Source organism: Vidua chalybeata, chromosome 12, assembly GCF_026979565.1.
Source record: "Vidua chalybeata isolate OUT-0048 chromosome 12, bVidCha1 merged haplotype, whole genome shotgun sequence".
Classification (NCBI taxonomy): Eukaryota; Metazoa; Chordata; class Aves; order Passeriformes; family Viduidae; genus Vidua; species Vidua chalybeata.
In genome coordinates, this window is record NC_071541.1 from 65687 (window position 1) to 88749 (window position 23063).

The 23063-nt window shown below is 43.8% G+C and overlaps 1 protein-coding gene and 1 long non-coding RNA gene across 3 annotated transcripts; both read right to left on the reverse strand.

The window, feature by feature from the left end:
• Positions 1-391: 391 nt before the first annotated feature.
• On the reverse strand, positions 392-6646 carry LOC128794284 (serine/arginine repetitive matrix protein 1-like). Its single transcript, XM_053954031.1, has 9 exons — positions 6496-6646; positions 5018-5501; positions 4040-4125; positions 3897-3955; positions 3660-3795; positions 3251-3357; positions 2576-2717; positions 1833-1945; positions 392-1257 (listed from the first exon to the last, which is right to left on the reverse strand). The coding sequence occupies exons 1-7, from the start codon at positions 6644-6646 to the stop codon at positions 2667-2669; spliced, it is 1074 nt and encodes a 357-aa protein (XP_053810006.1). The 3' UTR covers positions 392-1257; positions 1833-1945; positions 2576-2666.
• A 3488-nt stretch (positions 6647-10134) lies between these two features.
• LOC128793953 (uncharacterized) lies at positions 10135-16624 on the reverse strand. 2 transcript variants are annotated; one of them, XR_008432941.1, is made up of 5 exons: positions 16351-16624; positions 13874-13942; positions 13166-13351; positions 10939-11713; positions 10135-10856 (listed from the first exon to the last, which is right to left on the reverse strand). It is a non-coding gene; the product is annotated as an uncharacterized LOC128793953 (long non-coding RNA). The 2 variants fall into 2 exon arrangements; XR_008432942.1 differs by lacking the exon at positions 10939-11713.
• Positions 16625-23063: the final 6439 nt, after the last annotated feature.

The following is a 23063-nucleotide window of genomic DNA, read 5'->3' on the forward strand; positions in this document are numbered from 1 at the left end:
CCAAACCACAAAGAAGTTACCTCAAAACAGCAAACCTACAATTTAAAACAATTAATCCACTAAGACCAAACTTAACAATAATACATAAAAAAAAAACAAAAAAAAAAAAAAAAAAACAAAACCAAAAAAAAAAAGAACACCCACCCAAAAATACCCAATCGCTCCAACACAAATTTACTTCTCAGTATCAAAACAGTACGACCTTTTAACAACCTAATTCTATTATTTCTGCATCTCTTTTAACACCTAAAATAACTACAACTCACACTTGAACCACATCAAATGAACTTACTTATTAACTAACCAAATCAAACAATAACACATGTATAATGTTAAATAAATTACTGCCAAATATGAACATCTTTAAACATACTACCTTACAAAATAAAACAACTGTTCATTTTTTATTATTCACACACAATCATAAATAGAAAACATTTTTAAAAATATATAAATTGATGAAATCACAAGAAATCAATTTACAAAAACATTACTAATTTTTTTTAAAAAAATTAATCAACCACACATAAAAAATAACTAAATAATATTTTCAAAAATTAAAACATCGCTGAATAACTTAAATCATTATTAAAAACTAAAATACTCATCTTATTAATAATTAGTGCTTTTTATCTCCCCTACCGATTTAAATTTTTACATAGAACTCTACAAAAATCCTTAACAAGTAGATTTATAACTTACATTTTAAAACATATATAGATAAACATACTTAACAGGAGTGATCTACACACCAAACAAGTAAACTAACCAAAAAAACCCTAATAAAATACTAATATATTCATAACACAAAAACCCAAAATCATTAACATAAAAACCCATACGAACACATGAAAATACCTACAGTAAAAAAAAGACGTACCTTAATGAACAATATTCACACCTTAATAATTCATTATAAACTCTTACCAATTAATGATTAACATGACTTGATACCAATAAAATACAAGAAAATGTTACTTTAGCCAATAAGCAGAATAAAATGTTATACCTAATAACTTAAAATCACACTTTATTAAAAATATAAGACAGTAAAGCAACGTATCATAAAAACTCCCATTATTATCACTACACAGATATACATAGATACGCATATATCTATATACAGGTAGATCATATACCCATCTCAACAGCAGCATCTGGGATCGATTCCTGTTTTCTCTCTTGTCTCCTAAATTTATTAGCCACAAAGGATGGAGTAAGGAAATCATTTTATTTATCACCTGGTTCTCCAGAAACCTGAAAAACAAAATGAAATAGAACAAAAAGAAAAAAAGAAAAGAAAACCACATTTGAAAGGCAGATCCTCACCAGCAGCTGGTCCATCTCCTACGGGGGACCATATTCTAGGGCACTTTTGGTGCACTTGCCTGAACCTGTCAGGGCACTCTGTGCTTGCAGAAGAGATTTTTTTTGTCAGGGAGAGGCAAGGGGAGGAGAAGTAACGTTCTAGACAGCTCAAATCCATTGCTGTGCCACTTCCTGTGCAGCAGGTCCTGTGACAGGATGGGAACTGAGGCTGCTTGAAATTTAAAAGCTAAAGACACCAGCACAAGGTGTCCTTTTGCTTTGTCAAGGAAGTGATTCCCAAATCACACAGCCCCCCCACCATCGTCCCTCCCACCACCACCTGAAAGCCTCTTGATTCTCTTCTCAAAAACACCAGGGACACCTCAGCGTTCAGCAAGTTCTGCCAGTGCAGCCCTCGGTGCCCCCGTCTCCAGGTCTGTCCCCCTTGCTTTCATCCTCAGCCACGTCATTCTTCAGCCGTGGACAGGAAATTGTCCCCATGTCTCCCGTACTTGGCTGGTTACCTTTTCTCTAAGCCGTGCAGGACCCACGAGAGGAGGCTGTGATCCTCTATCGGCTCATGGGCAGCTCTAGAGGTGACACGGGCAGCACTCTGTCGTATCTCCAGAATAGGACTCTGAAACAGAAAATGCAACTTGTTCTTTTACAGCCAAGATCTGATTATCTAAAATAAAATGAGCAATTTGGCTGGTACCCGATCAACTTCCAGCTAAAATGAACACCGCCTGTTCTCAGCAACTCCAGAGAAGGAAAGACATTCTCCCTTCAACGCTTCGCACCACAGGTGCTGCTCTTACAAGAAGTATTCAGGTAGCAAGACAGTTTTCTCTTTTTGTCCAAGGTTTTGATACCTGAAATCCTCAGGGTGGATGCTCCCAAACCTGAGAGCTCCCGGCAGGCGAGTTTCCCTCCTGCCGAAGCACTGTGCAGGTGACAAACGTGCTGGCTGGGGAAATAGAGACCCCAAAAAGAAAAGGCCCCGACTGCAGGAGCAAAACCACGGCACCCCCGTGAGGCTCCACGATGGCAGGAACCGGTCCCAGTTTCAGGGGATAAGGATGGGACCGGTTTAGACACAACCTAAATTATTTCCCCATCCACACATCCACAAAACCAACAAGGAACAGATTTTCAAGAGGACCAAGGCAGAATCAGCTAGTCCTTTCTGTTTTGTACTTGAGATCTTGAGGCCATACAAGCTTTTGTGGTTTGGGGTATTTGGGAACTGTTCTTTTTCAATTCTTACCTGGGAGCCCTGGTCACACAAAGGACTGCTGAGAAGGGAAAGAATGACCCGGAAAATCCTCTGGTAGACATAGAGCTCACAGCAATGTTTGTCACGCAGCCCTTCCCCAAGAAATCTGAGGATCCACTCGTGCTGTTTTGTACTGGAAGCCATAAAGAAAAATACCACCGTCAGACATTCAGACATTTCCAAAGGATACATGCTCCTAAGAGCACAAAACCCCGGTTCCCTCTGAGTGCCAGCTCAGGAATTACCACAGCTTCTTCTGGACTTCTCAATTTTCCATTCCTATCAAATTTAATCGCTAACATCCATTGGGAACAGTCAGTCTGCAGCCCAAACATGCAGTGGAAATGGAATTTTAGAAGTTGCTGTTTCTAAAATACTTCAGTTGAACTCAAAGTTACTCACCTAAACTCAAAGAGGAATTGTAGCTAGCCGGGGCAGAACATTCTTTTCTTGTGCTCACAGAGCATACGCAGCACAACTCCTTGTGCGCTAGTATTAAGAAGACAACAAAAACCTCACAGAAATAACATTTTGAATTCCTACACAAAACATAAGAAAGACGCTTCTAATTAACTACCCGTGGGAGCATGAGGTTTCATTGTATTTTTGTGGCTGTTTCTAATACATTTCTGAAGAATTACTGGGTACCTAAAATGGGACTCTTACCTCAAAATCAAAACTGTAGAAAAGCTGGAGAAAACCTGGTACCTTCCTCAGGTCCAAATACCGGTGTGACAGAAGGAATCTCTTTACCCTTATGTACACGTGCTCCTCTGTAAAGAGAAAAGGTTGGCATGGTGGAGGAGGACAGCGCTCCCAATCCACAAGCACGGACGACAATTCCTGGAAGCTGCAGTCAGTGAGCGTGCAGCGCTCCGAGCTGGGAGAACAGCCCGGCAACTGCAGAAGGCCTTTGCTCTGAGGCGCATTCCCATTGCTGCCCACCCTCCCCTTCTCTTGCCCAGGAGGAAAAGCTCAGGCAAGAGCGCACGAGCACAGAGCAGGTGAGGGGATCGACACTCCCCAGGGCTCTGTTTTTCACCCCAGCAGTGACACACGCAGCACGTTCCAGTACCTGGCTTCAGGATCTGCTGTGCCACACGAGCAGCGCAGAGGGTGAGGGAGAAGGTGAACCTGAGGCTTGGCTGCCTGATTCCGTTCTGCACGGCATCCAAGAGATACGGCAACGGCAAGGGCCCAGGGAGAGAAGCCTGAAGCACAGCCCAAATGAACACAGCGGGAGCAGGAAGACATCGATCAGCTTCCGGGACATTTCACGGGTCACACAGGTAAGAGCCCCAATTCAGCAAACCTGAGGCTTTGGCGACGTCAGGATCAAAACACCCGGAAACCTGTGAGAAAGAAACCGAACTGCAGCCGGCTAAAAGCCGTCCCTGCCTCAAACTCCTTCAAACAACTTGCTCACGAGGAGGCAGGGATTGATTCAATACTCACCAGCCCATCTGGCCGAGGTCAGAGCTCTGTGCCCACCCAGGACACGGCAGCCAGCAGGGACCCTTCTCCCACTCTCCAGCACGGACCTGTGAAGCCAGGGAGAAGTTTACAGAACAGAAGCAGCCAGAAGATGCTCTCTACTTCCATACGCTCTCTGATCGATCACTCCCAAGGAAAGTCCCCACGGATCGGAAGCAACCACCTCTTATTTCTCCTCCACAATCATCACTGCCTTGCCTTTCTGTGCGTTTCCTCCCGTGCCCGTCCCCAGAGCACCTTTAGTCCATCTTTTGTTCCCAACCGCAGCTCTCCAGCACAAATGCCACTCCTCACACACACAAAGCAAACGGTCATCTGCTTCAGCTTTTGGCTTAGAAAGTAAAAACCTCAGCGTGTCCGGCTACGTGATTAAAACACAGAGACGCACGGGTGGACACAGATGGAAAGCTTTTCAGGAGAGAAAAGAGCTGATTCGCTAGCACACTTCCATACAGCTTCAGAAAAATCAGAATCCATAGCAACTCCTAAGACCCCTGCTGAGGAACCCAGCCCTCCTGGGGACACCCAATGCAGCAGCTACGGGAAAAGCATGGGAAAAGCCAAACTTGGGGTGAAAAAAAGATGACATCAATACAGCAGCCTGTAAAAAGCCTTCACACAGCAACAGTGGGAACCAGTCCCATTTGCTCCGTCCCTGCTTTTTGGGATGACACAAACAGGAAATGAAAACACGTGAAACACAAGGCACACCTATAGGGTGTACCAGGTGCTCCTTTTGGCAGCGTGGATGACAAAGGTCTCTCTGCGCACTTACAGGCAGCCCGGTTGCAATCCATCCTTAGCCCAAGCCTTCCTCGCCTCCCATTCGCCAGCGCTCTGCTCTGGCCTTTGGAGCGCTGGCCCCGTCCTCCCGCAGCAGCACGGCACCGGAACACAGCGAGGCAAAGCGTGCCGGAGCCGCCCGTGCTGTCAGCGTACCTGTCAGCTGCCGGCGGTGGGCAACGCCGGCCCTGCGGGCAAGGGGGAGACGGCTCGGGCACCTCCAGCGGCTGCTCTGCCCCGATGCTTTCGCGTTCTCCTGCATTTCCCTGCAGCGGAGGGGGTCCGGGACGGGGGCGGATCGTGTCAGAGTGGAGACGGCGGGGAAGCACGGGGAGGCGGCGGGAACGCGGCGGGACGAGACAGCGACGCGGCGGGACGGGGACGGCTCGCTTGACCTTCCAAAGATGGCGGCAGGAGGGGCGGGGAAAGCCGGGGCCCCGCTCCGCCGCCTGCGCGCCGCCCCGGCGGCATTTTCCGGCACGCGGTCGCTTCCAGCGTCTAGAGAGGGACGCGCGCGGGGATCGGGAAAGGGGAGTGCAGCCCTGTTCCGACGCCGCTCGCCCCCCGCCCGCCGCCCCCGGCCCGTGAGCGCTGCGACCGCGCCTCTGCCGCCCGCCGAAAGCGGCCCCGCCGGGCCGCCCTCACCGCTGCCGTTCTTCTCGGTCATCGGGTCCCTTTGCTCTCCCGAATCTCCTTCACCCCTCCCCTCTATTTACAGACACCGCCCCGCTTGCCGCTCGCTCCCGCGCCTCGCCCTTCCCACGCTCGGCAGCCGTCCTTCCCCCCTCAGCCGGCACCCAGCGGCGAGGGGCAGGGCGCTGGCTGGGGGGGGCTGCAGTACCGCTCTCTGTCCACAAGGCGGCAGCACCGCCGCCGGCCACAGCCGGGGGCTGCCGCTCGCCCGGAGGGAAGGGAGGCAGAAAAGAACAGGGGCGATCCCCTTGGAAAAATCCTGAAAAATTAATGGCCCAAAACCACCCGCACACAAACTAAAACACACTGCCTCTAACCCAATAAAACCCCTCCAAAATCCTTTTCTTTTAAACTCTCTAGAACTATCTTTCATATTTATACTTTTCACATTCCCATTTATCATGTATATTGATGCATGATGTTATTTCGATCCTATATTAAATATCTTCCTATGACTTCTATTTATTTATATTTTATCTTTTTATATATCCAGATATATTAATATACATTTCTATATTTATATTGCAAAAATAGTTCTGTTATTTAAAATAAAAGCCCTGCCTGTAAGCAAATTCTAGCTCTATGATATTAATATTAACGATCTCTTATTTAAAAGAAAAATGCTGCCTGAAACCCACCCGCCCGCGGCGCAAGTGCGGCAACAGCCCGTGTCCGCAGTACTGGCAAGGCCGCGGGAAATCCCGGCGGGGCGGCCCCTGCGTGGCGCGCGGGCAGTGCAGCACGCGGACCACGGTTTTCCCGCGCTTTTTTTTTTTTTTTTTTTTTTTTTTTTTTTTTTTTTTTTTTTTTTCTGTCCGCCATATTGAGAAGGTCAAGAGTGTCCCGGCCGCCGCGACACTTTCAAGATGGCGGCCGCGTGAGGCCCTCGGAAGGGAGAGGCGTTTTTGCCGATGCCTGTCGGCGCCCGCTCAAAACCTGACCGCCCGCGCAGCCGCTGAGCTCACAGTCCGTGGCCACGACACGGGAAAAAGCGAAAAAAATCCCGTGGGGCGGCGCCGGCGTCAGGGTGCCGTGCAGGCAGTGCAGTAAACAGACCGTGGTCCTCCTTTTTCCCGCCTTTTTTGCCGCCATATTGGGAAGGTCAAGCGAGTCCGCGACAACCCACTCCCAAGGTGGCGGCCGCGGGAGGACCTCGGGCGAGGGCTGCAGTACTGCACTCTGGCCACAAGGCGGCGGCACTGCCGCCCGCCCTGGGGCTGCAGGCGGGGAAGGCGCGCAAAGAAGAACAGGCGCGACCCCCTTCAAAACATCCTCTGCAATAAATGCCCCTAAACATCCCGCACGAAACCGAAAAACACCGACCAAAAAAAAAAAAAAAAAAAAAAACCCTGCCTCTAACCCAATAAGAACCAAAATAAAAAATCTTTTCTTTTAAGCTATATTTCAATCTATATTATTTTTATATTTTTTATATTTATATTCACATTTTGATTTAAAATGTATACTGATGTATAATGATAATTTTATAATTTCTTACATTCATTCATATTACTTAAAGTTTATTTTATTTTATATTTTTATGCATGTCTTAATATATTGATTACATATTTCTATATTTAGATTGATATTTCTAAAAGGTTTATATTGTTTATAATAAAACCCCTGCCTCTACCCAAGTCAAAACCTAAAAAGAAAAAACCCTTTCTTCTAAACTGTGTTTAAATTTATCTATGTTTTTCGCATTTCTATTGAAATTTGCATTGTAAATGTAGATTGATGTATGGTGTTATTTATATTCTATATCTTCCTATTACTTATTTCTATTTACACTTTATATTTTTTATCTATCTTTATACATTGATTATCTATTTCTATTTTTAGAATTATATCAAAATAAAATGTATATTCATATTTTTTAAAATAAAAACCCTGCCTCTAACCAAATAAAAACCAAAGAAGCCCTTTCTAATTTATTTTATTTATATTTTTAATTTTTATAATAAAAGCCCTGCCTACTACCAAATAGAAAATTTAAAAAAAACCTTTATTTTAAACTATATTTGAATATTTTTCTATTTATGCTTTTGATATTTACATTTATAGTTTCTTACATATTATATTACAGTATATTGATGTACTATATTTAGATATATAAAATATATGACATGTCATGTGGTATAATAAGACATATACAGTATAATATCCATTATGTATTGTATCAATTTCTATGATTTTGTATTTTATATCTATCTACATATATTAATTATACATTTCTAGATTGATATTTTCTATGGATTTGATTTATATGTATAATCTATATTCATATGTACTTATATAAACATACTCTAAAATACTCTATAGAGTATAAAATACTCTATATCAAACATTAGAACATCTTACGGTGATAGATAATATTATTTATGTTACATGTTCTATTTATATGTATTCTATTTATATTTAAAATGGAAGTTTTATATTCCCATTTTTATATTTCTAGATTTGTTTTCTTACATTATAGTTATAGTTATAATTTTGCATTTAAGATCCAATACCTACAACTAAAATGCCAATACAAACAGCAACAAATTCCCACCCATACCGTCCAAAAATATTAGAATGGCTCCACCAGCCAACCAACTACCAGCAAAAAAACCCCACACTACACTCTTTTCACTAACAATTCTTATCACATCACAAAAATTAAACAAAAATGAAAAAAACCCCTATACAATCCCACACAGCAAATCACAAAAACCACTAAAAAGAAAAAAAAAATCCAACTAACTTACTAAATTCCAAACCCTACAACAGACCCTGAACGTTACTAAAAAAAAAAAAAAAAAAAAAAACACCAAAAAAAAAACTCTACCTCAACACTAACTCATAAAGAGAACCCAATACGCTATAAAATAAACTTAAAAAACCACCAAACCAATTACCGATATAAAAAAATCTAAACCACTAAGAAACAAAAAAATCACCACCCAAATAAAATACCTACCGAAAAAAATCCACCATATAAACAACCATGTTCCCAAAAATAAAACGAATAAAAACCAGCAACCAAATACATCAAACTACAAAAAAAAAAAACAAAACAAACAAAACAAACAAAAAAAAACTTCAATTAACAACAACAAAAAAATGATTCCTAACTCAATAAACCCATAATGCCTCAAACCATCATCAAAACTAAAATACCACCTGGAAATAAACACCAAGCCAAAAGATAAATGTAACCATAAACAATATCTCCCAGATTCTCTGCAACAACAAAACATACACGACAATCAAACATACCAAATGAATAAAACCTCTATAATACAATCAACAATAATGCAATGACCAATATTACAAAAACCTCACTAATTAACTACAGGACACTGCCTCAAACCCACCAAAACGAACACTACATAGTCACGCTAATAAAAGCCACCACAATCCAATTAAAAACCTAACCGCTACTTCATGCCACGACCCATAAAAAACATTGTAAACCTTAAAATATATCATTTTAAATTATCTTTTTATAATATAAAAATATTATTTAAAAACCCAACCAAAAAAATCAAAACAAACCAAAATCCAACAAATTCCACAAAAATGAAATCCAACAACAAAACTCAATCCAAATAAATCCTTGCCATCAGCACCTGAACCAAGAACCATAACATTCAAGAAGTACACCATGTCCCTTAGCATACACCAAGCACGAACAAAAGAAAACGATACAATCAATTCCTAAGAACCACCTCCAAAGCGCTACACCACGGACCTTCGGAAAATGAAAAGCCGCGCTGCCGGCACCGGGCGGAGCGCGGCTCCCGGCAGGAAAGCGGCTCCTGCGGCAGGCAGAGGCGGCGCCGCGCCGGGAGCCCCCCGCCCGCTCCCCCTGCCCGGCGGGGCCGGCACCGGGCCCAGGGGGCCCCGGCGGCGCCCGAGCTCCGCGCCCGGAGCGGACGGAGCGGCCGGCACCGGCCGGCACCGGCGCAGCGCCCGCGCCGCCTCTCCCGCCCGCCGGCCCGGCAAAGCTCCCCTCGGCTCCGCACGCCTCGCTCCGGCGCGGCTCCGGCAGTCCCGCGCCAGCCCGGCCGCGCCCAAGTCCCCTTCCACCTCGGCAGCTCCCCGGGCAACGCCAGCAGCTCCCGCACCACAGCCTTGGCTGCCGGGCCAGGGGCACAAGAAGCGCCCTCCAATGCAGCGGCACAGGCCGATCCCAACCCTTCAAACGCTGCGAGAGCTGCAGCCTCCTTCAATTCAACCCCCGGAACTGACGCCACACTCAGGTGCTCACCTCACTTCAACAAGGGCAAATAAATGTGTTCTCCCCTTCAGTTTCATCCCCTATAAGAGCAGAAAAGAAGGGACTTTCCTCAAATGATGGTAAAAGGGGGATTTTTACCGCAATCCAAACCCTTTACAAGGACGGACAACACGTCCCCTACCAACTACCCCTTCCATTTAAACCTCAGGATGATGAAAATGGGGGGGGGGGCTACCCTCAAGTCAAAACCCAGCATACAACAACATTTTTCCCCTTCAATTTGAAATAGAACACAGGGATTCGCTGCCACCCCGGGATACGCCTAACACCCTGGAAAAGGCATGTTTTCCTTCAATCAAGACCCTCAAAACCACGAGTGCACGGGACTCCCACCCAGTTCAAACACAGACAATAATGGAAGAGAAGCAGAACTGCTGCTGTACTCTTAGTAATCTCAAATTTGCCTCCAGGACCATAATGTCAAAGGCAACCATCAAAGTAATGGCTAATTTGACCTTCATGGCCATGTGGATGATCATAAAGAACTGGACTTTGAGAGCTGGTGTTCAAGTCTCAGACTAGATAAAACATGTGCAGGAGCAATACCAGTAAAGCCTATAGACAAAAAGCTTGGTTGTTTTCTGCTTTAAAAAAACTCAGCTATCTAAATTATGGTTCAGTAACTCAGGTGAGTTCAGCCTGCCACATTCAGTTGAAAAAGGATCAACTAAGTCTACACTCTAAGATATAAAAAGCAGTTAAATTAAAGAGGTGGGACACACAGTATCATTCTCCCACTGAATGTAGGCCACAGAAGCTTCTCTCTGCCCCAGGAGCTGCAAGGAATTTGGGTAGGTGAATGACATCAGAAAATCACTATAAAATTCAAAGGCAGAAAGAGAAAATCTACCATTAAAAGGCAGAAAAATGGGAAAGGTTTCAGAAAACATCTTTGCAGCCCAAATAATTATTTCCAATTCCCCAGTGAGAATGGGAAACTGCAGCAATTAGCATGCATATTAGTGTACAGTCCACAGCAAGAGCTCAGCACACATCCAGAGAGGCATTTTCCAGCATCTAAAATTAAAAAAAAAAAAAGGGAGAAAGAGTTGATTTATTTTGTTTTAAAGTTACTTTAAGTTCTTAAAACCAAACCAACCTTTGCTCTTGATTTTGGTCACTGACACACACACAGGAAGCCAGTGGTCACACAGGCCCTGCTTGCAGAATTCCTAATCCAAACCCTCGCCTTCCTTGCCCAGCGCTGAGGGAAATCTGACAGAGGAATAATAAAGAGCCTTTGCTGAGAGCAGTCATCACCCCTGTCTCCTGTCACCCAGCGGCGAGGGCCAGGGCGCTGGCTCGGGGGGCTGCAGTACCGCTCTCTGCCCACAAGGTGGCTGCACTGCCGCCGAAGTCAGCCCGGGGCTGCGACGAGCTTGAGGGGCGGGCAGAGAATGGACGCAAAAATTGCCAGAGCGTCCTACTCCCTTCAGCGCCAGCAGCTTTTCTTATGGTTTCAGGCACTTGATTGTTTCATTCCTATATAAAAACGTTATGGCATTATTTTCAAAAACCTGCACGTCTTGTCCGAGTTTCTTATATTCCTGTACATAATATAGTAGATAGAGAGGGCTTATTATAAAATGAATTTATAAATAAATTTAGATTGTTAATATATATAAGAAAGAAAAACTTGACAGGTTTTGGTATTCTATACTCATCCCTCCCTGTGAATCTTCTGGCAGCTTTGGGTCCTTCTGGGGGAGGACACCCAACATGACTCCCCCTGATTCCCCACTCACCTGCTCCTCCACTGCAGCATGGCTCTCCCACGGATGTTGGGGTGCCCCAAAAGAGATCTGAGCCCTCAAGCCTCCAACTCATCTCCCAGCCTTTTCTCCTCACCCCCAAAGAAGGCACAAAACGAGTCCCTGGACAGCAGCACATTGCTTTATATTAAAGCCATTTCCATGTGTACATGCCCCCAAAAAGAGGCTCTGCCACAACAAGAAAGGGCAGCAGCCCCCAGAAAGCCTGAAGATCCTCCCCAGCTCCACTGTCACAGGCCACCGGCCACCCCACGGCATGGGGGCAGCAGTTAGCTCATCCTTTCCCTACGACACTGCTGCTGCTGCTGCCCCCCAGAACGCTGCAGCACCGGCATCTGCGCTCACGGACCCATCCAGCTGTGGGATGGGAGCACCAGGGATACATGACGAGAGGCAGAAGGAGGGAGTGGGAGCAGAGAGGATACAGGAAGAAAAGGAAGAACAGGGTGCAGGATGAAATTGAAAAAAAAACCCAAACAAAACCAACGAAAAACTGGGATGGGCAAAAAAGAAAAAAAAAGTAAAACTCTCTGAATTAGACTGGATGGCCCAAAGTGTTGTTTTCCTTGTTTCACAGTACTGCCTACATGTAAGGAAGCTGCCTTTCCTTGCTATGACATCTAATACCAGCAAGGAAACTGTGGAAAAAATTAGGAAACTACAGCATTAGAAGCACTTCTAATACATTTAGGAAACACTTTCAGAAGATCACAGAGAGCATATAACCAAAAATACTAATCTGCACAAGGCTTGAACTGACCAACCTCAGTGATTGTAAAGCTCATTTCAAAAACCTGAATTTTCACATTATTACTATTTTACCACCTCTGAAATATAGTGCACCAGCCTTGATCTCAGAGCATAAGTCTGGAGTAATAGTAAATCACAGAATCATAGAATGGTTTAAGTTGGAAGGGGCCTCCTATGGCAGTGATATCTTTCACTAGATCAGGTTGCTAATGGTCCATTCATCACACCCGTATCCCTCCAATATGGCAATTACAATGCTGGGAGGCCCAAACCAGTGGATTTAGAGAAGTCCAGGTAGATGACATCCATAGCTTTTCCAGTGTTCACTAATGCAGCTACTCCACCATAGGATGCTTCTAGATCAGTCTTGCGCAATTTGCCATTGGTGAGGTCATGCTGACTGTCTTTAACTGCCTCTCTGTGTCTCAAATGTTTTGACTTGTCTTCCAGGGGGATCTGCTCCATGTTCTTAGCAGGCATGAAGGTGAGGCTGACTGGAGAGCAGTTCCCATGGTCCTTGTTTTTACCTTTTTAAAAATGCATGTAATATTTCCCTTTTTTCAGTCACTGGGGATTTTGCCTGACTGCCATGTCTTTTCAAGTATCCTTGAGAATGGCCTGGCAATTACATCAGCCAATTCCCTCCGGACCACGGAATGCTACTGATTGCCTCCCATGGACTTCTGTACCTTCAGGTTCCTCGCATGGTCCCAAACCTGATCTTTATTTTCAATGGCTGTTACGTATTCCCCCAGTCCCTGTCTTGAGGGGCAGGAGCTTGAGAGATGTAGGAAGAGAGATTACCATGGAAAACTGAGATGAAAAAATTGCTGAGTATCTCAGCCTTCTCCACGATAGTTGCCTGTAGTTTTCCTGTCTTCCTTATGAGGAGAGCACGGGGAGTGTCATGCGTGCATTTTCTTTCCTTTCCTATTCAACATACTTTGTCTTGGCTTGCCTGACCTCATCTCTGCTCCAGGCAGCATATCCCTACAATGAAAGAAAAGCATACACTGAAGACAAGTGTGAGGTTGCAAGTAATTTGGAATTCAGCCATACATGGCTTCTAGATTTACTGCCTATTTAAGTGCACATATTCCAGAATTTTGCTTATTTCACATTCACAGAGGCATGTTGCAAGAATAGCATGCATATTCAAGAAAGGTCCAGTACAGCTGCCCTGACCTATAAAAACTGGCACTCAGCAACTAGCAACTACACGGTTATAGTGCTAACATTCATAGCAAGAAGTAATGCCAAAGCCAGATGACAACAGAGGACATAAATCTGGAATTTGATATTAAAGAGACATCTTCCAGTTGTAAACTGTAGTATTCTTGTTAATAAGGGATTATACAGACCTGCAGCTGCACTGGGTCTTCTATAGTACACAAAGAAATTAGGTAAGTAAGAAATACCAGATTTGGAATGTAGAAGTAGAGATTTGCATTTAAAACTTCAAAAACTTGAAACAAATACCCATGATGTACCAGGCATCTAATGTATTCTTACCTTTACTGGCTAGTAAGTCTTTCGTGTGGACAGGCTTCTTTACCTTCTTTACTTGGCATCTAACAGACGCTGTATCAGGAAGCAAAGGAAACAAGAAAATCAAAATTAAATTAACAAGACCTGTTTTATGGCTTTTGAAATGTACATCTCCAAATACACGTAGTTCCATCATCAATCGTATTCTGGAGAGGCTAATAACAAATGCCACATATTAAACAGTCATGAAATTGTAAACCTAAACCTCGTAACTGTATAAAGCCAATGTGAAATTAGAAGCCCTGTGTTATGGGTTTCCCACGCTCTTCATTTCATTCAAAAGCTGGAAGCTTTTGGAATGCCACTTATAACATGACCTGTATCAGCTGACTTTCTGGTATTACCTCCCAAGCACTGCATCAACTTAAGAGGTATGAATGAATGAGCCATGTGTGAAGGATTACCTGTATAATGCATCTCACTCATACACATGTATACAGACCACTGAAGGGTTAAAAAGGATGGTGTTCTGAAACTCTCAGGCTCCCCAACCCTCTTTCCTTAACCTCTTCCTCAGAGTCTGGATGAGATCAAGTGGTTGTGTGGTTGTGTTGATCATGACAATTCATCCCCAAGAGGCAGATGCTGGACTGCAAGGACCAAGGCAGTAACCAGTCTCCTACTGAACCGCATTCAGCCTTTCAGCACTTACACACTGCAAATCCACTTTTGCTGGCTCAGGACTCGAGTCAGGGAAGGTACGTAACAACCAGTGTTCATTCAAAGGCGTAGTCCTTCTATCTATACTCATTATTAATTCAACTTATTCAGTATTAATAGTACTAGAGGTCTATAATTTTACAACAGAACAATTATAGAGTAAACTGCCACAGCTGCTAAAAAACGTTAATATGTGGCATGGAATATAAGTGAAAAAAAATTCAGCAATGCACAGCTCTGCTCTAACACCTGGTGTCAGGGCCAAAGTAAGTGACCAGGTCTAACTACAACTCCCTCCTTTGATTTTCAGAGAGGGAATTTTTGGGGGTCTTACTGTGAGCTGGAGGGAAAGTCAGTCTAAATATCCACCTTCTCAAGCTGAGGGTACAGCTTCTCAGCCAATCCACAACTAAATCCACAAGTTTTCACCCCTGGAGGTGGAAAACTGAAAAAAGTGTAGCTGTCATTCATATATTCCACTGCCCTCATCCCATTCACATGATATTGGACTCATACCTTCTGTTTTGAGGATATGTTCTAAGGCATGTTTCTTTTTCCTTGGCTTCAAACCCATCACTTGGCTTCAGTATCACCATATATATTTAGTCTCACTTACCCCATTTTTTGTTTCTTGCTTCTTTTACTGCTCCTTCCACTAGAAGCTAAACTTCTTTTTTCTTATCTTATAATGTCTTTCCCATTGCCACTGATCACCTTCAGGATCTTTAGGGCGTCATGTCCATGTGGGGCATGGGCAGTCCAAACAAAACATGCCACAGATGTAAACTGGTGCATGAGTTATTGCTGCTATTCATATTACTTTTAAATGCCAAAGGAGCTTGTAGTTATTGCTACATCATATTACTATTCATAGAGCTGCTAACATCAGTGGTTATTTTTCAGACCATTACTCAGGATACTGCCCTATAATTTTCTTGAACTTAATTTTAATAGTCTGCTTCATTCTTTTTTTTTATTTCTCCTGAGTGCTGTGGGTGGCAAAATGTAAGCAGTCTTTGTTTAATTCCCTGCTTATTCTTGAAGGCTTGAATTACTTCACTTACCAAATCTCCTGCTTTTCTATCTCCTGGTCTATCATTATGCTAGCCAGTGATCCATACCTACAGTGAATTTCCTTTGATAGATATTTTTTTTACACTTACAGCTGCTGTATTTCTTTCAGCGGGGAGTATTAAACCCATTCCAAAATGATGCATGCGATGATAAGCAGAGACCTTTTTTTTTTTTTTTAACTTAGAGCACTTTATATCATCTATTTGTACTCTTTACCAAGGTCCCCAGGCTCTCTAATGCGAGAGATGGAAGCTTGGTTGCATTAGCTTGCTGATAGGATTTAAGGGGGGGAATGAGATGGCAGAAAGCATCTCACGGCAGCACAGTGCTCTGACCCCCGCTCGTTCAGCAAACACAGCCCACGGCACTGCACGCGTCACCCGCGGCCAGGGCCTGCCCCTCGCTCGGGAGGAGCCGCCGCCGCGGTGGCAGCGTGCGAGCAGCCACGCGCCCGGGGCAGGAGCTCTGCCCGCCGGCCACAACCCTGCTCCAGCCCCACGGCTCCCCAGCGAGCGCAGGCACGGCCACGAAGCGGGCGAGCGGCCGGGGCAGAGCCACGGTGGGGAACGGAACGCCGAGCGGCCCCCGCCCGGCGCAGTGCCAGGCCCCTCTTCACCCCCTCTTCTGCCCCGGGGGAGGAGGGGGACGCGGGCACGGCGGGCAGGAAACACCCCGAGGCCCGTGGCCACCCGCGGTGATGCGCTTACTCGGTCGGGGTCCAAGCGCGCTGCCGCTAGCCGGGAGAAGAGCGGCAGCGCCGGGCGGAAGCGGACACGGGTCCGACGGAAGCACCGCAGCGCACGGGGCCCTCCCGCCCCGCCCTTACGGCTGGGTCGTGCTCGGGTCCCGCCGGCCCCGGCCGCGCTCGGTGGCGGGCGGGTGCTGCCCGGCAGGGAGCACAATGCACGGCGGCTGCGCTCTCCGGAGTGACAGCAGCGTGCGCCCGCCGGTCGGCAAGACGCAGGTTTGGGGTGGCCAAAGTGTTACCGCTGGACATCGGCGCACGAAAGGGTGCTCGGTTCTCTGTTCCGGGCCTCCCTCGCCGCTGCTCCTGATCTCCAGCTAGGAAGAATGTGTAGCAATGAGAGCGCCAGATACCGCGAGAAAACAGATTTGAGAGCCCTGAACAAAACAGGAAAAGGAAGACGTTTAGTCTAAGCCAAGATTCCAGCTGTAAAAAATACATCACTTTCCAGCTTTCAGTTTTGGTGGGTTACCTATGTTTGTCTGAGAGTCAAAAAAAAAAAAAAAAAAAAAAACCAAAAAACAAAAAACACAAACCCTCCCCTAACACCCAAACACATTTTAAAATGCCAGCTAATCACTGCAAGTGTTACAGCAGCAGAGGAAAAAGGAAAATAAGCAGCCTATCATTTTTATAGGCTCCTTTGTCACATATGTACTTAAAATAAATCACCCAAATAATGGTTTTAATTCCACATTAGTGCATACAGCAGTTTACTGAGTTTATGGCTGGTGGTTAGGCTTTATGAACACCGTATTTCAGTGCTACAAGGAAGGAAGTGCTGAGCACAGATGTTTGCAAATAGCGATAATAGGATAATAAATTACTGCAAAGTAAAGACAAACTCTTGATGTCACAGACCTACTCTCTTATTTATGCAGAAAAAATATCTTAATGTATTCAATAAAAAGGTATAAGGAATTCCTGGCTGGTGCTGCAGTGGGCAGAGATACAGTGGGCTATGCCTGATCCCTTAAAGGCTGTTCTGTCCTTGTTTGAGCTGGCCTGGTGGAGGTATTTCTCAAATCTAATTATTTTAGTTTTCTTTAGTTGACAGCTGTAGCTGAAGTCCGATGATAAAGAAGTACATTTTGGAGACGGCAGAGGCTGGAGGGTGCTGAAATAGTTTTACTCTTTCTTGCAGGGCAAGGCAAAACCATTCTCCTCATCACCACAACTCACAGGAATTGAAAGCTGGGGAATAAGAGGGTTTTGAAGAAGTGAGATGGATGGCTCCAGTAGGAGCACAGGATCTGAGCCCCTTAAGATTTGATAATGAAAATAAAATTGCTGTAGGTCTATGCCTAATTCCTGCTTCTCTCTTTTTACTACCTGTTCCCAGTGTATGCTAGTTCTAGAGTATCAAAACTAGATAATCTGTTTCTGAGACAGATCTGTTTTTCACAGCACATACTCATCCCAACTAACATCATGCTGCCTGCAGGCTTTCCACATTTTCCTTGCCAGGAAAATAACACACCTACTTTTAAGACATCAATACAAGTCAAGAACACTTGTTGATCCTCTGCTCATCCAAGCATAATTTTGGAGATTCAGTGTGGACCTGCTGGGACAAGCAGGGGTTCCAAGCAGCCTCTCTGATGTGAAGCATGCCGCTTCTCGCAGTCACCCTCCTGTGTATTAGCTATTTCCTACCAGATGAGAGGAGGTGTGCAAGTTCTTCTGGCATCGACTATTTTATGGCACATGCCACCTGGGCACATTCCTCAGTATGCTTCTGGCAGCTGCCAGCTCTCAACACTGCTTAAATAGTTCTCTGCCCCAAAAGAATTTACTGATTTTCTTGATTCTTCCCAGAAGATTGTAAGTGAACCTGATGGAGCAGAAAGTGAAGAGAACATATATTCGTGGGCACTGGTTTGGAGCACAAAATTTAACTTCGGCTCAAAATCTTTTTACAAAGATCTTAGAATACTACCAAACTACAACAGAGGCTCTGCAAGTGAGTGAAAAAGCACACCAAACCTCCTTTGCCATTTAAAAGACAGAAACTCCCTAGAAGGCAATTATATTTAGCAGTCATGAGAAAAAATATATTAGGAGCAGTCAACACAGAAAAGGTCCCCTTCTTTTTATGCTGTGTTGTCTACTTTCCTGCTCCTTCTTTAAAATAGTTTCTCTACATCTGAGACAAAATACAAAAATTAAAGCAATTTTCCTGTGTCCCTCATAGACAAGAGATGGTGATGTGTTTAAACACTGACCTAGTGTACAGAAACCCTCCTCACATAGCCACAGGGACATTATATATGTCTCACCTTCCTAGCGTAAGTTACTTTTAAGCCCCTCTCGGTGGAAACAAAGAGACAAATGCAATCCCGTGCATTGTGCTGCTTAGACCCTCTCTCCCACAGAGACATTTCCCTCCCAAGAGCAACAAGATACAAGGGGCCACTATAAGGTCAAACGAACCAGAACACAATGAAGGAGGGGGAGGCTCTATAGGCAATATATTCCCAGTATTGTCTGCTCCTTCAATAGCTCTTAAGTGCAAGAAAGTTAGCTGTGGCTCTTTTGACATGAAGTGCCCACCAGTGGTACTGAGGTGTTGCTGGATTGGAGTTCCAGAACTCACAATATTTCTGTGAAGGAGTAAGAATGTTAGGTGTTTGCTCCTGAAAGTTTCTTTCCCTCCAAACAGGGACTATCCCTCTGAGAGAGTCACAGGCATCTCACGTGGTTGTTTTTATTTATTTTTGGTTTTTTTTTGTTTTAATTTAATTTCATTTTATTTTGTTGCCTTCCTGTTATTGGCAGAGGTTTTCCTTCTTTGACTGACTTACTTGTGTCAAGGAGCACATGTGAAGGCTCCTTGCTTTGATCTTTCTAAAACAGGTGGCAAGACAGAAGTAGTGAGTGAAATATCTACTACAGCATTGGAAAGGCTTCTGTTGCAGTTTTATTATGTAGCTTCTATGGCAGTGGAGAGGCTGAAAGTGCTATTTCCAAGTGAAAGTGTCCATATTCATGTCTGCTATGTCACCTCATTTTACCACATTAAATGGTTGAACCCACATTTTAATTCAAGCTTATTGATAATGTTGGTAGAGAAGGAGAACACCAGCAACTACAAGCTGAAAATAACATTCTGCATACTTTTTGTCACATGTGCATGCTGTGCTGAACCTAGAGGTATTGACTGAAGAGAGACTTGTTCATCCAAAACAGGCATAGTCCATTGCATAGTTTATCCATATGATCACTCTGTGGTCACTAAGCCTGGTTTCAGAATTTAGTCATCACATTAGGCAACCAGTTACTGGGGACCTATTCTGACAATTTTTGACTGACTGGCAGAATTAGACAAGGATCCATGTGGGACTGGGAGAAACCTAAGCAAAGCAAAGGGGACTTTTCTAGCTCTACTATCAGCTCCATGCCAAGTATACAGCAGGAAATACTGAATAGTCACTGTTGCTTGCTTTAACTAATGTGATATTTCTTACGCTCAGGAGAGAGACTGAGAGGAGGCATTGCAAAGCCACCCTTGTCACATCCTTCATTTTAAAAGAGGTTTGTTTTGTGGAAAAGGCACAAATTAATGATTTCCATCATTTTGCCCTCTCCCTCCTCAAAGTATTTCAGGCAAACTGGCCTTTTCCATCAGAAATTCCTTTTAACCAAAGTGTCCTAAGTAGCTGTTCTTGTAAATAGGGAACTGAGATACCAGGCCATAGTCACAAAAAAAGTCTAATCTAGTCTATTAAAATCTTGAGTGGAGATTGATATCCACCTCAGGCAGCAACTGTTCCAGGGGCTGGAACAGTAGTATTATCTCCCTTTTTAAATGACTAAGCTCTGGAATGGAGAGGGTTTTTTTCCAGAATTTCTTATCAGCATCTTGCCTACATGAGCAACTAAATAAGGGTCTTACCACTCCCATTCCAGGGATAAGATAATTCATATATAGGTAACCATTTTCTATGCATCTTGTAAATACATTGGGAGGAGCCTAAATTTTCTCTTTAGTTGATACCACTCTTAAAGAGAATTGGTCCAGAAAGATAGGTTTGAAAATGTCTCAATTTCTACAATTTAATTTATTTTTCCTCCTTTTGCCTGAGAAGTTTTAAAGCCAAATGCCTGATTATAGTTTTCCAATTGGGAATGTAATACAGCATTGGTGGACTCACTGCCAGTCACAGCTATCAACACAGCTTGAATGTTTCAGACTGGAAGCTCAGAGATAAGTCTTCACTCATAGAGTTATTTGATTTAATATTTTTTAAAAATGGTTGGGCAATTTGCCATCTGCCTAAAGCACTGCTCCAAATTTATCTGTTTTTTTCATTATTAATTGGTATATAATACTCTAAGGCAGATGGCATATTCACGTAAAGCAGAATGTAACAAAGGAAGGAATCAAATGCAGTCCTCTTGGCACTTTGTTTTCTTACTAAACCCTTATGACAGTTCTCCTTCTGACACATTCCTCATTATTTAGCTTACAAATTCATTATTTCCACTGTAATCTTGCTGGCTTTTGGCACAGGTATAGAAAAGCCAAGCAGTAATAACTGAACTAGGAATCTTGAGAACAGATGTCAATAATTACATGGCCATTTCAAAGTTCTTTGTGTTGAACCTAAATGTGAGATCTCCATTCTTTTCTTAGCTCTCCTGAGAGAGATAGGATTGTTAATATTCATCTTCCTCTGATACGATTTGCTTTCAGAGGCTCCATGGGAACCAGCCAGATTAGAATAATATAATCATAGTAAATTGCTTGTGGCAAAAATTGTATATAAGGCCGCTCTAATATATACATTCAGTCTCTGGACAGCAACAAAGACATCATAACTGAATTAGACTTTTAACAAGATTTTGACAATTGATGAAGCAAATGCAACCTTTAAAACAAAAAGTTCCCTCCCCCTCTCCTTATCGTGTCTGAGCTGTCAACAGAGAAATCTGGTCTACCTCCTTCATGAATTAGTCTCTCTGTTTGTGTATTGCCTTCCTCAGTGTTCCCATTTGCTACAAAGCTAGCCAACCCACTTAATTTTGTTTCAGCATTATTAAAATTGCTATTACCATTGCAAATGTTTCCAGGGGAGATAATATTAATAACAGTCTCTCCCATCAGATCCTGTCAGTTCCTAGGGTGATTAATATTCCTGTCTGCAAGAAGCGTCATATCATTTAGAGAGGGCATATTGCTTGATTCATAGGCTATTATTCCTCATGGTCTCTGATGAGTGCATTGTGATCTGCTATTATTGCTTTACTGGTTACACATCTTGAGATACCTCATAAAGCAGTTAGGAATAAGATGAAATTCAGATAGATTCAGATCTAAGAAATGAGACAACCTTACCGGAAGACCTTCAGCTGTTTTGTCCTCTTCATTCACCACGTCACATCCCCACTGACCGTTGCTGTCATCCTTTTCCTACCTAGGATGCAGTTGGCAGCTGCATTTCTCTGTGCATGGCCAGCGAACATCTTTGCAAGTGCGATCACAGGCAGTCTGCTGGCTCCAACAACTTTTTTTCCATGGGCTCCTAACAATTTTTTTCTACATAAATACCACATTGTGTCTGTGGGGAGCTGCTACTCTGTTTTGAGATGAGTCATTTCAACTCCTTGTCAAGAACTGTCTAGGAAGAATGGAGATCAGATTTTATTTTCATGGAAATAACCATAATCTGGATTTTCCCAGGAAGCCTTGTGATCCACTCTCACTTGCATAATACAGACTTGAGTGGAGCAATTTTTATTTTGAACACAAGGTGCTAACAGAGTCTGTTCCTGAATGCTCCATGAAAGGTGCACTTTAATTTATGCAGATTATATATAGCATGTGGGTTCAACAGCAAGTTGCCACGGCAAACCCGAGGTCAAATCTTGCTTCCACAAAGTCTGATCTGTGCCATAAACAATGGCTGATCTGATTTTCTGGTCTGGTCTAAAACAAATGTCCGGGAAGATTTGTCTTCTCAATATCAAAATCAACTATATGGCTTTGGGGCATATGTTGCAGATTGTTTACATCACCTGCTTCTCAAGTGTTTTCCCTCAAAAATCTTTATGGAAGCAGTCAAACCTTCCTGTCATTATGGGGTCAAAGCTGCACAGGAAATGAATCAGGGAATCAGGAGTGGCAGGTGGATTGCCATTCAGTGACAGGTTGGAGACAGATATTGAACTCCTTAGGTATGCAAAAGAAAGTTCACTTCTCTGCAGCACAAGATACAAGACAGCAGCAGCAGCAATGACTTCTTTAAGACTAAAGGACTCACTAACACCCCTCGTGGATATTTGCCCCTGTAGGCAAGTGTAGAAATGTCAGTGAAACATTTTCCCCTCTAACCCTGCAGCAGAATGCAAGCTGCGACCTTTGGGTCGCGTATCTAGCAACGGGGAGGTGTCAGGGAGTGGGCGATGTAGTGTCAGAGACCAGTCACAGCAGAGGGTGGGGCTGGGGGCTGTGGAACGACTTCATGCTTAGGATAGGCTGGCTGTACAAGATACTCTCTAAGCTACAAAAGATAGCAAATCCACTTCAAACATGAATGTAAGAGAGGTATTCAAACAACAGGGACTTATTAATTGTGTGCCTTTGCCAACAACTGCACCCGAATGGTGATCCTTACTTAATTTTTTAAAAGATAATAAATTAGGAAAAAAGTGAAACTTAATGAAAACTACTGG

Bases quoted from the DNA above. Each gene is read 5' to 3' on its own strand.
- LOC128794284 (XM_053954031.1), bottom strand. From the start codon at position 6,646: ATGGCGGCAAAAAAGGCGGGAAAAAGGAGGACCACGGTCTGTTTACTG. The intron at 3,956-4,039 runs GTGAGTATTGAA...AGCCGGCTGCAG, and splicing joins GACCTCGGCCAGATGGGCTG to TTCGGTTTCTTTCTCACAGG. The intron at 3,796-3,896 runs GTTTGCTGAATT...GCTGTGCTTCAG, and splicing joins TGACGTCGCCAAAGCCTCAG to GCTTCTCTCCCTGGGCCCTT.